The sequence below is a fragment of the Protomyctophum parallelum genome (genome assembly GCF_964188405.1).
Source record: "Protomyctophum parallelum genome assembly, chromosome: 20".
NCBI classification, from domain to species: domain Eukaryota; kingdom Metazoa; phylum Chordata; class Actinopteri; order Myctophiformes; family Myctophidae; genus Protomyctophum; species Protomyctophum parallelum.
Genome location: NC_139718.1, coordinates 34,272,126 through 34,288,515, shown reverse-complemented (window position 1 = coordinate 34,288,515; position 16,390 = coordinate 34,272,126). Strand labels below are relative to the sequence as shown.

General features: G+C 42.1%; 1 protein-coding gene across 6 annotated transcripts in view; it reads left to right on the top strand.

Moving 5' to 3' along the window:
- The window catches only part of LOC310878080 (zinc finger MYM-type protein 4-like), a 58,137-nt gene that overhangs the window by 13,125 nt on the left and 28,622 nt on the right, over positions 1-16,390 (top strand). For all 6 annotated transcript variants that reach the window (XM_083792189.1, XM_083792187.1, XM_083792186.1 and 3 more), the window contains exons 5-12: positions 380-435; positions 919-1,062; positions 1,643-1,709; positions 2,013-2,245; positions 2,918-3,042; positions 3,728-3,920; positions 13,726-13,938; positions 14,622-14,772. In XM_083792189.1, the coding sequence (XP_083648315.1) occupies positions 380-435; positions 919-1,062; positions 1,643-1,709; positions 2,013-2,245; positions 2,918-3,042; positions 3,728-3,920; positions 13,726-13,938; positions 14,622-14,772 (1,182 nt within the window). The remainder of the gene's footprint in view (positions 1-379; positions 436-918; positions 1,063-1,642; positions 1,710-2,012; positions 2,246-2,917; positions 3,043-3,727; positions 3,921-13,725; positions 13,939-14,621; positions 14,773-16,390) is intronic.

The window sequence follows — 16,390 nt, the reverse complement described above, 5'->3', positions numbered from 1 at the left end:
CTTCCCATAGTGCGCGGCAACGTAACTCTGGGATGAGGCCGCGAAATTCTAGTAAACAACATTTCTTTAAACTGAAAACACATCAAAGAGACATTAATACCTTCATGTTCTCAGACTATTATCAATCTGTGAGACTTGCGGTATCTTGAAGTTACCTTGCTGCTATTTTTAAAATGAATCAAAAACAATGAAACCATTTTTATTATGTTTCGCCGGTAATAACACGCCCAAAACGAGGACACCAGCGTTCATGTACAAGTGTTTCAGCCTAGGTTATTTTGGAAGACTACTGCCAAACAGTTTGGAAGTGTAATAACTGCAAAACAAAATGAATGCTTAGCTAAATTGAGTCCCATTCATCTCTTCTCTCCTTCATCAGATGGAGGTGTCCCCATTCCGCCCAAGCCATCCGCAGGGACAGAAGACGGCCAGCAGGTGGAGATGCTCACTCTGGATACACTTTTATATGTGGCCAATATAGTCAAATGTTAAGAGCTGAAATCCATTGAAAGATGGATCTATCTACGTATATATATATATCCACCACAAGACGACTGGATGGGATAACATTTTTACAATGTTTAAAGTCAATTTAATTGAACCTGAATAGGATTTACATGGACAATTTTTTTACTATGTTTGTGCACAAGAACTCAATGCTTACTCTAATACTCCGATATTTGAAGTCCTCTGGATAGGAGCTTCTGCTAAATGTAGCATCTCATTAGAAGGGGTCCCATAGACACAAACACAACAAATACAGGCTTATCTTAACATCTTAAATGTTTACAAGTGATTTTTCTTTATCCATTGATGAGTATCAGTTCATAGCTATAAAAAGAAAATGGCCTTGAACCCACAGTTGCCTCTCGCAGCTGCATTTCTTTAAATTTCTTTAATTGTCATTGTTTATTTCAGAGGCCAGAACCTGCTGTTCCAGCACAGGAACGCACCACCTCCCCGGTCAACATCAAAGACGAGCCCGTCGACGAGGGCTATGACGCAGCTCTGCTCCCCCAGAACTCCATCAAACACATCAAAGAGGAGTTGGACAACCAAGAGGTACAGAGAAGGCAACGCACGCACGCACGCACACACACACACACACACACACACACACACACACAGGACTTGAGACTATCCAGATCATGTGAGCAGAGCATCTGCTTCTTCCTCCCGCTCTGCATGGTACTACTCGCACCTCGAGGGTGTTTTGTTTTCCGCTGCTGGCCTGCTGTCAAGAAACAACCGTATAAGCGTGTGAAAATCACATTAGGCTGCAGGCTTGCTTACACACATTGAACTAACATATCGTTGCTGTCGGGCAGAAACCTAACTTAACATCAAAACACAAAAGCATCCACTAGCTGATTCACGGGCTCGCAACGCGGTGCAAAGTGACAGGTTTTGAGCTTGTAGATCGGCAATTTTTGTATTTGAATGGGTATGGGTCAATTGCATGTTGTCCATCAAAACTGTTTGCTAATCTGCACTTGCTCTCATGAATATTGAACAATACCCTTTCCTTGAAAATATCACACCGGGTTTCAGAAACTCAAACCACAATTCTGTCTCTGTTTATTCTCTATATGATTGCATTTCTCCAAATCTGAGTGTAACAATGTGTGCCTCTTTTCTCTAGGAGGAGTCGTTGAAGATTAGTAATGTCTACTCTGTGGGGGGAGCAAATTCATTTGTTGCTCCAACAAGTGAGTTCATATGTTTTTCTGTTGTGAATTTGATGCTTGGGATACATACAGTATGGTAATAATTTGGAGTAAAAAATGCATGTGATTGGAGTTCATGTGCTATGAATATCTATCTGTGTGCACGCTCTGAATTTTGGAATCCTTTGTATGAAAGAAGGCAAGTTTGACTACCTGTGATATGATGAGAATATAAATGTCAATGTGATCCAGATGCCAAAACCTACACTTGTCTCATCTAATGTGTGTGTGTGTGTGTGTGTGTGTGTGTTTATTTTTTATTTATTTTTATCTCTCCTATTCTAGTGCCAGTGCCAGTATCTGCTCCAATCGCCGCACCCCATGCCACAACCTTTTTCATTCCAGGCAGAGGACATTTTCAAGTTCAAGCTTCAGGACTGCAACCTATATCCATCAGACCCCCAATTGTTGCCCCAAATTTAATCCGGTCTCTGGCTCCAGTCCCCCAACAGCCACGACCACCACCTCCACCACAGCCCGGAACGCCAAGCAGCGTCAGTTGCAGTGGTTGTTCAAAGGTAATGTCGTGTTCATGGGTTAAAGTTCTTGGTCACCAACACTGATTTCGGTCATTTGGATTCTATAGAAGTGGGGCAGGTCTGCTATGGAAGCATGTCATGTGCTGAAAACATTTGACTAGTTTGGAAACACTTTGACACAAATCTTCTATGTGTCGCCGCTTTTCAGAGGGGAGAGTGCATCACAAAAAATACATGTATATCAATTTGGAGGTCCTTGGCATGACAATGTTTTAAGAGCCGCTGTTCTGCATGTCACTATGACTAATGATATCTTGTACGTTGGGACATTTGACTGTGTGTAGGTGCTGATATCTTGTACGTTGGGACATTTGACTGTGTGTAGGTGCTGATATCTTGTACGTTGGGACATTTGACTGTGTGTAGGTGCTGATATCTTGTACGTTGGGACATTTGACTGTGTGTAGGTGCTGATATCTTGTATGTCGGGACATTTGACTGTGTGTAGGTGCTGATATCTTGTACGTTGGGACATTTGACTGTGTGTAGGTGCTGATATCTTGTATGTCGGGACATTTGACTGTGTAGGTGCTGATATCTTGTATGTCGGGACATTTGACTGTGTGTAGGTGCTGATATCTTGTATGTCGGGACATTTGACTGTGTGTAGGTGCTGATATCTTGTATGTCGGGACATTTGACTGTGTGTAGGTGCTGCTCAAGGGCCAGACGGCCTTCCAGAGGAAAGGCTCCACGCAGCTCTTCTGTTCCACAGTCTGTCTGACTGGCCACCTACCGACGACGAGCAAAGCCCGCTCCTGTTACCAGTGCCTCAAGTATGTCTGTCTCTGGCTGTTTTGCGTGAAATTATCTATCTTTACCCAAGTTTTCAATTACATTTCGACTTGTATTCTCATTTTTACATCCTTGTGTGTTCGTGTTCCTAATCGACTCCCAAGGGTAAATGGAAGAATGGGGGGGGGGGGGGGTGCCAAAAATGATCTACAAGATCTGAGGCGTTGAGCGTGTAGATATGCTATTTTCGGCAAAGAGGTTTGATGCAGTGGGGGGGAAAAACATACCAACTGATGATGGTGATGGCAAACGAGTCTATGAAGCAATCTATGAAATCTATGACAAAGTTTAATCTGCAACACAATTCTATGTTATATTAATATGTAGTGTGGGTCCCTGCTTCATCTCTCTCTCAGCTAAGGCGTCCTTGTATTGAAAAACATGACTAGACAAGACTACACACATTAACCCGTTCAGGACCCTTTTGGTGTTTTAACTAATCATTATGTTATACTTTAGCTATTGAAAAATAGCAGATCTGCTACGAGCTTGTAGGTCTGCTATTTTTGAAAAATTGTGAAAATGCGGCACAAATATTTGAATATATATATTCTTTCTTTTTTAAATTTCGATGTCTGGTCTAAATGGGTTAATACACATACGATTATGATGTGTGTAACATTCGTCTAACCCGTGACTGTGTTTGCCCTTTGTTTTCGTGTGCAGGGAGATCACTCAGGCCAAGGATCTGGTCATGGCGCCGATAGATGCCAACAACTACATGCACTTCTGTAGCCACTTCTGTCTGTTTGTCTTCAACCGCAAGAGGAAATCTGGTGCTGTCGAGAAACCTGCTGAGAAACCCGCCGAGAAACCCGTTGAGAAACCCGCCTGTAGTGTCTGCAGAGTCACGACCAAGGTAGGGAACACACAAACACATATAAATGTGTCAGAGAAACATTCATTAAAATCTCTGGGAAATATAATTGTTTTCACCGGGGTGGCCGGTAGCCGGTAGATCGGCTGCATGGGAACCGCAAGGTTCCCAGTTCGATCCCTGTGGGCTCCCCAAGAGTTACAGTCCACTTTAACAGCGGGCGAGCATCGGCCGAGGCGACACATCTCCCGCCATTGCCTCGAAAAGTTGAATTATTGGTATCTTTTCGGGTGACGTTGCCCCGCCCACTTTTCAACCATCACCCGTTTGCCTGCTATCGCCAGTAGTCGCCGGGTCACATAGACGAATAACGCACTTCCGGAAAATTCGTCTGTCAATTGTTTCCAAATCAGTGGTTATAATGGAGGGCCGGCACATTTCAATTAAAGGTAGGGTAATTGATATTCCTTTGGTTAAAACAAAAGGTTTTGTTAAATGGTTATATCACTATATTCTGATAGTAATCATTGCTATGCTATGTTTGTTCAGTCACAGGGGTCTCCCTGTCTCTCCAGCTCTTTGATAATACATTTTCAAGTATATGACAACATTTCAGCCAATCAGGAGAGAAACATTTTTTTTTTGTTTAATCTGTATCCTGGCTGAGTTCTCTAATCCTTATTGGATAAAATTGGTATCCCCAACCTGAAAATGCATTTTCACTTTAATAAAGAGCTGGAGAGACATGTTACTGAACAAACAAACAAGCAATGAGTACTATCATAATATAGAGCTATTTAACACTTATTTTAACCAAAGATAATCACTTGCCCTACCTTTAATGTCGCCCTCCCCTGCTCCCCTGTGTCTTTATATTTTGTAGACCTCAAGTGGCGCGTGTGATAAAAAGCCCCACAGGATGGTGGAGCAACCATCCGACTCAGAAGAGGACTATGCTAGTGGCAGTGATGACGAATTGCTTCTAGAAAAACGTTTAGCAAATGCTAGCAATGATAAAGAATCGCTGGCAGAAAGAGGAGTAGCAAACGTTAGCAGGAGTAACGGCGGAGCTGAGGACACGGAGACCGCAGAGGATGCTGTGGCTTTGGAGGGAGCCAAGGATGTTCCACCTGGCGGAGCTGGACTGAAGATAAACAGTCATGTTTGGAAAACTGAAGACAATAAGTTTGAGGGACACCTGCCTCCATTCTTAGGAGAGTGGAAAGTGAAGGTTACGGGAGCGGAACCACTCGATTTCTTCATGCATTTATTTCCGGAATTTCTGATGGATGAAATGGTGCACGTTACAAACCTGTATGCCCTCCGAAAAGGTAAAGGAAATCTGGCCGTGACGAGAGAGGAAATGAAGATATTTCTAGGGATGAATATGGTCATGTCGTACCTCAGATACCCAAGATCGAGAACTTACTGGTCGGCGGAGGAAGGGCTTCGTTTTGACCTGGTTGCAAACGCCATGTCAATAAAAAGATTTGAGGCGATTCTGAAGTACCTTCACTTTGTCGATAATTCCAAAAAACTGTCGGAAAATGTCGACAAGCTCTTGAAAATTAGACCAGTGTTGGATGCACTACGGAACACCTTCCAGTCGGCGGTCGATCCTGAAGAGTTTAATTCAATCGGTGAGCAGATCATTACCTTCACGGGCCGGCTGTCTCCCAAGCAGCACGTAAAAAGCGAGTCAAATCCCTGCGGTGTGAAAGTGTGGGTGAGAACGGGGACCTCGGGGTACATGTACAGATTTGAAGTGCATCAGGGTTTGATCAGGCACGGTCAGGTCAGTCCATCGGGAATCACTGAAGACGTAATCATAGACCTCTGTGACGACCTAAAGCAAAAGAACCACAAGGTGTTTTTTGACGATGGGCTTTGCACCATTCCAGTCATTGAGGCTTTACAAGAACGGGGCATCTATGGCACTGGCGCGTGCAGAATGGACAGGCTCCAGGGGGCACAAGTGAAACTGAAGAGTCAAAGACAACTAAAAAAAGAGGGAAGAGGAGCTTGTTCGGTCGTCAGCAATGCTCAAAACATCACCGTCACACGGTGGCTGGACAGTTCATTGATCCACGTGGCCTCTTCCTGCGTTGGCCAGTCCCCAACAGACGTCGTTCAGAGATTTTGCAAGAAAGACAAAAAGATGTTCAACATCCAAAGGCCATTCTCTGTGAATCTGTACAATACGCACATGGAAGGAGTAGAGCTAATGGGTCAATGTGTCAAAATGTATCCCCACAGACGCAAAAAGACGTGGTACGTCCAAGTGTTTTTTCACTTCTTGAACGTGGCCATTGTGAATGCCTGGCACCTCTACAAAATGTCCGGTTTCGAAGATAAGGATCTTCTGCATTTCAAGGCATCCGTGGCTCGTACCTTAATAAATCTAGGTTCCATCCAGACACGCTGTGGGCCACTAAGTGACACCCCACCTCCTGTAAAGCGCAGGGCCATTGCCAGGGCACCCCCCCCTGAGATCAGGTTGAGCCCTGGGAACCACTGGCCCAAGCTCACCGCAAAACAAAATGCAAACAGATGCCACGATGCTGCGTGCAAACGCAAAACCAAGTACATCTGCATGCAATGTCTGGTGCCTTTGTGCCCTGGATGCTTTGCCAATTTTCATACAAGAGACTTCGTAACAAGTCACTGAAACTGACAGCTACATCTGAAAGAGTGTTTAGAATGTCAAGAAAATCTGAATTACAAAATAATATTTAGCTTAAACAGGTGGAGGTAGCGGAGCGATGAGCTGAATAAGGAAAGTGCAAAGTTTTTGCATCGTATTGAACAGTTTAATTATGTGAAATTTGTTGAACATGATTACAAAATGTTTTTGTTTTTTTCCATTACATTTTTGGGTTTGTTATATACATATTTCTTCGGTTGAATGTCAAATGCATGTCAACCAAGAAGTAAATGCTTAAAGAGGAATACAAATAAAGCTAATACATTAATATATATTGTAACCGATTGTAACACTCTTTTGGTCCTGCAAAGAGATACATATGCCGGTAAACGATAATAACACAAATACCGTGGGGGAAAGTGGAGCACACATCTCTGGCAAGAGATAATTATGTATGTACATTTGCTGATGCTGTAACATCAAACTGCATCATGTCTGTCTTTCTGACGTCATGCACACGTGTGCAGGGTATTTGACCACTTATACAGTAGTGTGTGTGTGTTGGTGTTGATCAGACATGGGCTTTAACCCATTTTGGGCGGGAACCTCTTTTGGTGTTAGCATTACATTATGCTTTAGCTATTGAAAAATAGCAGATCTACAAGCTCTAACTGCGCCTAAAGAGACTACAGCAGGGAAAGGCGGTCAAGCCTTTTCTAATTTCTGTTACTGGTCATTTGCACTTGATTATCTGCCATTGAGGTGGAGCATGCATAGGAGGTGGTAAGCTGCTGTTTCAACATCTCTTCATATAATTGGTCCTCACTATAATGTTCATGATAAAATACCACATTTTTTTCCTACTCAGTCTGTGTCTCATAGGAGGGCTGTGGGCATTTCAGAAACCCGTTCACCAGTGACATCGTTAGGCAGATGATTAAAATCTTGCAACTTTTCAGGAATAGAAAGCCTGCTGTTTCTATTTGCTTGGAGTCCCCATCAATGATGTCACTGGTGGACAGGTTTCTGAACATTAGTGAGGACCAATAAGGTAGGTTGAAAATTGTCACCACTTTTGAGGGCCGATTCATACTCCTATTTTACCGCTGTTTCGGCGCTGTAGTGCCGAAGTTTTCAGAAATTTTCAGTAGCACCGAAGAGCCGACTTTCGGACGGTACCCGAACCTCAACACGGATTTTCCTGGAGGCTTAAACATGCTTAAAATCAGATCTTGAACACAACAAAACCTAAACTCAGGATTAAACTGGAGAAATCTAAAAATGATTGGATCAGACTTCCTTCAGATACATGGCGAATGCATTTATTCCTTGCATTGTGCCTACACATGTTGCGACGTGCGGTCGCAACATGTGTAGGCACAGTGCACTGAAGTTTTTTAATTCCCCCCCCCCCCCCCCCCCCCCCCGAACCTCAAATGACGTCACATTGTAGGCTCTACAGAGCCAAACCGACTTTTATTCGGCTCTAAAATAGGAGTATGAATCGGCCCTGAGTGGTCCTTTAACTACGTAGCCCAGGAAGGGGAGCTAAAATTGTTAGGAAGAGCTCAGAGTTGGGACAGTTTCTAAAAACATTATTTAAAATAAAATAAAAGGAAATAAATATGCACAGAAATAGGCTTTAGAAACATTGGAAATAAAATAGGAACTTCTTTTAGGCTACAGTACACAGGTTTCAATCCAACAACTTGGATCATTGTCTGTGTAGCCTAATAAAGAGTCCTTGGGGTCTACGGAGATGCCATTATTTTGTGTAATGCACATATTTGCTGCTTGTAGAACCAAATAAAACATCCTTTTTTCTGTGCAAGCGAGGTACCAGCGTACTATTATCTCAACAACAGAAACGGAAAAGTATTTTTCCACGGACAGAAAAGCCAACTTCACCTCAAGACCGCAGCGGTGCCAACGATATATCGCTCAAGGGACATACAGTGAGAGGTGAGTTACGTTAGTTTTGTGTCTAACGTTGCAAAAGTCGGTGTATTTGCAACAAAAGTGCAATTTTGTGGCAACACTGGTGTGGATGTGACTACTGGAGGCATAGATGGGAAATATCAATATGTACTGTATACACCTATCACCGCCATGTCTTATTCATACTTGCGGGCGCAAAATAGAGGATCTATAAGTTCACAATGCGTCAACATGCAACACGTTGTGAGCTTGTGGATCTGCTATTTCTGTCTGTATAAATCAGGCTTAACTGGGTCAATATGTCATTGATTATTCATAGCTTTGGCCATATTTTGTACATAAACAGACAATTTTTATCAATAATGACCTAATCTTTAGTCGTTTTACCTTTTAAAAAGTTATTAAAGTGGTAACATAACTTAATAGAATAATTGCTTCCATGTTTGATTAACATTATTGCATGGTAAATTAGTCACAGACAAATTCATGTTATTTTGGCAAGACATCAAATCAATCCGTGCTTTAAAATGCATAAAAACGCATTGACAATTCATTTTTGACAAATCATAACCCACAACAAAGTTGTAGATCGGCTATTTTTCATACTCCTATTTTAGAGCCGAATAAAAGTCGATTCGGCTCTGTAGAGCCTACAATGTGACGTCATTTGAGGTTCGGGGGGGGGGGGGGGGGGACCGTCCTAAAGTCGGCTCTTCGGTGCTACTGAAAATGTCTGACGAGCCGAAATCATTTCGGCACTACAGCGCCGAAACAGCGGTAAAATAGGAGAATTGCTAAGCATGTAGGAGAGCTTTGGGCGAGAAGTGAACTGTTTTTTTCGGGGGTTTTCTAGTTGTCGCTCTACTTTAAATGTATTCGCTAAAAATAGCCAATCTACAAGCTCACAATGCATTGCAAAGCTTGGAGATCTGCTATTTTCTGCGAAATTGCCCACAATACGGTGGTGGGGTTTAAGTGGTTAAAAAAAGAAAAGAAAAGAAAAACATAATTGTGCCGGGTTTAAAACAAGCTACTGTGTAGAGTAGGTTTCAGTGATTTCTGTTACCATTTCAAAAGATTTACTGTTTCATAATTCAGCATTTCTAAAGTCTGTCAATAAAATGTCTTAAATTTTAAGTAGAGTACAATTTTATAACGTATTAGTATTCATTTATAATTTATTTGTATGCATAGAGAATGCAATGATAACGATAATCAATATGTGCGTGCTTTTGTATTAAAAGCAATGTTACACATGATGTTGTCTTGTCATTTCTCATTTATGTTTTTGCGTTTTCATTATTCATTAAATGAGTGGAATGCCTGTCATATTAAACATTTTAATCATTCACACTATAACATACAAATTGTTATGTAACAATTCAAAGTTATCGCGAAACTGTCCCAACAATCAATCTAAAACCAAAAAGCAAAGCATACATTTTTTTTTAGGAAATTATACTGTCAAACGGAAGTATTCAAACTAAATTTATATCGCTGTGTTGAGCCGATGAGCAAATACCGGTAGTTTCCTGGCCTATTGGCCACATGGCTTGGCACGGCTTACTTAGTTTCTTTTTCTTTTTTATATGAAAACATACAACAAGGTCAAATCATTTTGAAATGCATTATGTAAAAATACTTTTATGGCATAATTTATTTATTGAACATACCGCTTATTTTTAATAGCTTGTTTGTTTTTCATTGGCAGGATCATATGGAAAGGGAAACACGTGCTGCAGCACTCCAGAAATTGAGCAACCTGAAGAAGGTGACGGATGAAATGAAGAAGATTGTTCTGGGTATGGCAGCCAGTCACAGTGCTCCAGTCAGACTCGGGGTGGCCAGTGTGTGCCAGGGAAGCTGTCAGTTTGAAGGCTTCTTGAATCAGTTGAACTTCAGGGCTGAGTTTGCCACTCACCCGTTGCGAGACCCTGACCGAAAAATCGCCCACTGGAGGAACAAGCTGGTGGACATGCTTGCAACGTGCACAGAGGCTCAGGCCACATCTGGCCTATCTCACAAAGAGTGGAGTGATTTCTTGCAACCACTCAGAACGTGTGGTGGCTGTGCATCAGATGCTGAAGACTATGTCCTGCCTGGTCTAGCTCACATGTTTGGGCTGCACATACTCATTTACAAATCATTCTACAACAGACACCAGCCCACGCCCATCCTAGTCATCCCTGCCACGGTCTTTGGAGCAGAGCTGTTCAGTCATAATCCTGTCATTCTTGGCTGGAACTCGAGTCATTATGAGAATTTCATTTGTACTTCTGACGAGTCCTTGAAAAGGACGTCTGAGCTCCTTGAGGATTGGTGGAAAGGCATCCGCACTATGTCCATTCATTTAATCCATTCTCTGCACAGGGAGTTGGATGAACCGGAGAGGGAAAGTAAGCATAGCATTTCGATAGAGCCGAGGACCACAGTCTTGAATGAAATCATTCTGAGCCAAAGATGTAGGGGATGCAAGAGAACATTTAAGAGTATCATGATCCATCTTGGCAAATACAGTTCAGCTTGCAGAGAGCAATATACAGAAATTGAATTGAGCTCCCACAGAGTAGCCAGTACACAAGAAAGACTCCGAAAATTCAAGGAGAGAAACCTAGATAAAGTCAGAGCGACGAACAAAGTTGCTGCTGCAAAGAGAAGGAAACTGCATCCTGAGAAAGCGAGGGCAGAAAGTAAAGCCGCCTCTTTAAAGAGAAGATTACTCAATCCTGACAGAGTGAGAGCATTGAATAGAGCTGCAGCTTTAAAGAGAAGATTGCTTCATTCTGAGAAGGTTGGCGTAGAAAGCAGAGTTTCATCTATGAAGAGAAAAAAGAGCTGCTAATGTACTGTAAAGAGAACGCTACGCTATCTTGACAAAGTGAGAGTGGAAAATGAAATAACTGATTCTGTAAAGAGTAATTTATCCAGAGAAAGTGAGAGTAGAAAAGGAGCTGGCTCTGTCTACATTAAATTATCTTGAAAACGTACAAGCAGAAAACGGCTGCTTTTTATAAAGAGAAAATTTGTCCAACCTGAAAAGGTGAAGGCAGAAAACAGCTGCATATGCAAAGGAAAAGTATCCTGACAATTAATTAAAGTAATTAGACTAAGGATCTTTAATTTAAAGAAGTAGTCAATCATCAAATTATTGGCTCAGGAATGCGACTAACGCTAAATAATCTCCAAGAATTCAAGGATTTGAATTCAACTCCTTCAACTTAAACAACAGAAATATTGTACAAGCAACGCTGCTTTTTCAAAGGGTAGGAAAGGGACTTGGCATGCAGAAGTGTCGTGGTACTGTAAGCATACTAGTGTCATACTAGTGTCATACTAGTGTTATACTAGTGTCATATTAGTGTCATACTAGTGTTATACTAGTGTCATACTAGTGTTATATTAGTGTCATTCTAGTGTTATACTAGTGTCATACTAGTGTCATACTACTGTAGTGTTAAATTAGTGTCATACTAGTGTTATTCTAGTGTCATACTAGTGTCATACTAGTGTCATATTAGTGTCATACTAGTGTCATACTAGTGTCATATTAGTGTCATACTAGTGTCATACTAGTGTCATATTAGTGTCATACTAGTGTCATACTAGTGTCACCTGTCAGACTGATGGCAAGTTAAATGTCTGACGCGCGTGTGAAATATATTTCCATGTCAATGTCAAAGGTTTTCTGTATAATGTGAAATATATACATACACTTTAATTATATACATATATTATTATAACATACTCAATCACACAGGCATTCTTATTATTTTCAGTCACACCACCTTTGGGATTTATATTATCATATAGTACATGATTTTCTTTGCTTTAATTTGACATTCCTTTTGATATAATGGACATGTTTTTTGTCTTATTAGCAAAGACAAATCGTTGCAAGTTATAGCCTGATTCATTACCATGTCATACATGGACAACTCACGGCCACTGAACACAGTTTCTGCGGATGGTTTCATATAATTCACTGCTGAGGGAATTGAACAATGTCTTGAACAGAGCAAATAATGTCTTGAACAGAGAAAATAATGTCTTTAGTTTTTCGTTGGTGCTGTGTACCAGTAAAGGTGCTGTGTGTACCAGTAAAGGTGAGGTGTACCAGTAAAGGTGAGGTGTACCAGTAAAGGTGAGGTGTACCAGTAAAGGTGAGGTGTACCAGTAAAGGTGAGGTGTACCAGTAAAGGTGAGGTGTACCAGTAAAGGTGAGGTGTACCAGTAAAGGTGAGGTGTACCAGTAAAGGTGAGGTGTGCCAGCAACAGATCTGCCATGTTCTGTTCTAATCCCAACTCTCTCCAATGGAAATCCCATTGGGACTAGTCTACTATTTTCTTCTCTGCTGCTGAACTTTGCTAATCTATGAATGCTCATTATTAATCTATAGATACTTCCAACCTGTCGTCCATATTTTGGCCATAATGTGCACGTCATCGATGTCAAAATCTTGAAAAGAGAAAATGGCCAATCTACAAGGTCCATCCTATTGCAAAGTATAGGGCTGTAGTGGTTAATATGAAGTGTTGATCAAATGTTCTCATTGTCTTTGTGAATAGATAAGGCTGCTCATGCCAACAAGTGCCAACACAATACACACGGAAGTAGCTTACTTGTGTCAAGCTTACCCGTCTATATAGATATTAGCATTTTCTATATTTGTTTTTACACAATAAACTTTGCAAAAACGCTATGACCTTGTGAAGCATTTTGATTTACTTTGTGGTTAAATTTCTACAGCTGGCAGCTTCCCACAGACTAGGGGGTTCTACCACAATTAAAAATGTTCAGTGTGAATGCTTGTAGGCATTATTGTCTATAGCTGTTGATAGCCATTGGTTTTGTGTATTTGTTAACCTTATGTATTAAACATTTTTAATTAATACATTTTAACTGGGTAAAATTAACCCAATCGGTGCACGTGCACTCAGTCTGGATGGGCCAGTGCCGGCCAAAGAATATACTGTACAAATGTGAACTTCCTCTGAAAGGCTACTGTTGGGTATTGCAACAGCAGCAAAAAAAAACCCCAAACTATTCCAAGGGGAGGATATTTGAGAGGACACTGGGGTAACCTTATCAAATGCAGTATTTTAACGACTATATATTTATTGAATTGTTCTTTCAAAACGCTGAAACGGAATGGCAAAACGTCTGCATTTCTCTCTGTAACAGTCCTTATACAATGACGGAATCTAGAAACGTTACTACTTTTAACTAAAAGTCGTACACACACTCCTCCCCCCACTATCTCCCAGATCGAGCACGAGGTCACCCACCTGGGTCGTCTCCACAAGCTCTGCAGCGACGCCTGTTTCGGGACGTGGCGAAAGACGCGGCAGTTGGCCATGAACTGCTGCGACGGATGCGGCCTCTACTGCAAGAGCGACGGGTCCTCCTGCCAGACCCTCTCCATTGACAAGTCCCCGCTCAACTTCTGCAGTCCGACGTGCATCAGCACCTACAAGCAGGTCTGTGTACATGCTGTGGGAGGTGGCGTTGATATCTGTGCGTAATCTACAGTATTATGGTGTCGCAGGAAAGTCCACCACAATAGTAGAAGATGCAGAGAAAATACTAATTGTGAATCTGGCATTTGACTATGGTAACCCATTTTGGGGCGGGAACCCCTTTTTGGTGTTTTAAGCAATATGTTATACTTTAGCTATTGGAAAAATAGCAGATCTACAAGCTCGGTACTCTGTGCCACGCTATGAGCTTGTAGGTCTGCTATTTTTGAAAATGTGGTGTAAATCTTTGAATATATATTCTTTCAGAGCAAACGTTTTTAACTCAAATCTTTGCTTCTGGGGGGGGGGGGGGTCCCTGGAATAACATATTTCCAGATGGGGGTCGGTGCCCAATTACATATATGTTTGGGGGTCCTTGACATGAAAATGTTTGAGAACCACTGACATAGATACATTGTTTTTTCAGAAAACTGTTTTAGAAGACATTTATTTAGAAGCAACCTCAGGTCTAAATGGGTTAATGCAAATGTGGAAGATAATATCATAACATGATATAATAACAATACAGTGTACGTGGAGATACTGGTGGCGTTTCACAATAACAAAGTATGTGTAGCAGATGGCCTCAAAAGGCTGTTGGTGTGTGCCGTCCGTTCTAGCTCCTCTCATGTATTATTCTACAGACCTGCACCAAGATGACGGAGTGCGGAAACTGTCAGAAGATGGTCCAGGTCTCCTCCACCACCATGGAACGAGACCACAAGGGCAAGATTCAGCTCTACTGCACGCCTCTCTGCGTGGAGAAGAGCCGCTCGCCCAGACATGTTCTCAGTGGTAGGTAGATTCAGCTCTACTGCACGCCTCTCTGCGTGGAGAAGAGCTGCTCGCCCAGACATGTTCTCAGTGGTAGGACGTCTCTCCCATGCACATGCACATCTCACACACACACAGCTTGTAGTAGATATTTGAACTATTAAAAAAAAGTAAAGTCAAAAGGATAGTAATACAAACACACCCACACACTGCTATTTTTTTTAATCGTTAAAATGTGCCTCAAATCTTTTAGAAAATTGTCATGATTTAGAAAACTTATTTTTTTAATTTCGACGTCAGGCCTGAATGGGTTAACATCGACAGCATGTCACAGCACCAGCCCTCCACCAGCACATCACCATCAAACAGCCAAATGCCCTCATGATGGGCCAGAGGAGAGTAAAGAAGATCGTCTCCGCCGCCAGGCCAGGGAACGGAAGCAGCGTCAACGCAAAAAACTAACGGACGAAAAGCTTTTCCAGCTGCGGCAACGAGATGCTCAGCGGCACCAGCAGCGCCGCCAGCGACTGGCCCAGGACAGCAGGGCCCAGCTGCGGCAACGAGATGCTCAGCGGCACCAGCGGTCAAGAGCCGCACACTCTAAACCACCTCCTCCCACACCTCAGCAGGAGTTCATAGAAGCTGAACGCAAACTGACACTTAAAAACAATAAAATAAAAAGAGAACTTAAAACAAAGAAAACCTACAAAATAGTAATAATGAATGATTCAAAATAAAACTATTAAAAAAAATTAAATACATTTTATGGAAGACAGATGACATACCTTCAGAACATATGTGGATGTGGACGGCCCAAATAATGTCACTATTACCACTGGAGAGACTTAAATGTGAAACACAAAGGCCCTCATTTATCAACCGGGCGTACGCCAAAATATGGGCGCACGCCGAAATTACCGACATTTTCGGCATTTAACATTTCTGGCAAAGCTTGAAATTGAACGTGACAACGTTCAAAACCCACGTCTGCTCGGCAGCTGCCGTACGCTTTGTCCTCACCTGTTTTTCTGTCTTACACAAGCGGAGCAGCCTTGTCTGAACTGCTGAGAGGCTGTCACAGGCATCTAAACATGATATATGTATTCACTCCTAAAATGTTTATATAAAAGGTATGTATAATGTATATGGGCTACATGTAAAAAATAAATAAATAAAAATGTTAAGGAATACATGTGTCATATGAAATTAGTAGGAGATAAAATCGCGCAATTAAAAACAATGTTGCAAGAGATGCTTAAGCCATTTAAACAGTGTTTTGCATGAGCGCATACATGCGAGGATTTGGGCTGTCTGTGCTGAAATATTTCCATGACGGGATGTTGGAGAGTATAGTGCAGCAGTGCTGCAGCTCAGCTGCGGAGAGTCCCAACGTGGTATAAGCCTACTGTAGCCTAATCTACAGCAGGCCGATGTCTTTCTTACGGTATGTGCAATATAATAAACCCGACGCGTCGCTCGAATGCCAAATGTACCGTGCCAGGCTCCCAGCGCAAGTGGGAACTGCATCGAAGATATAGGTATATTACCCAGCCAGCCCACCACCAGCCACATGAGGCTATATACGGTTTTGGCTGCACATTCATATAATGACAGTTGACAGCCCGGCCGGCGGCCACTG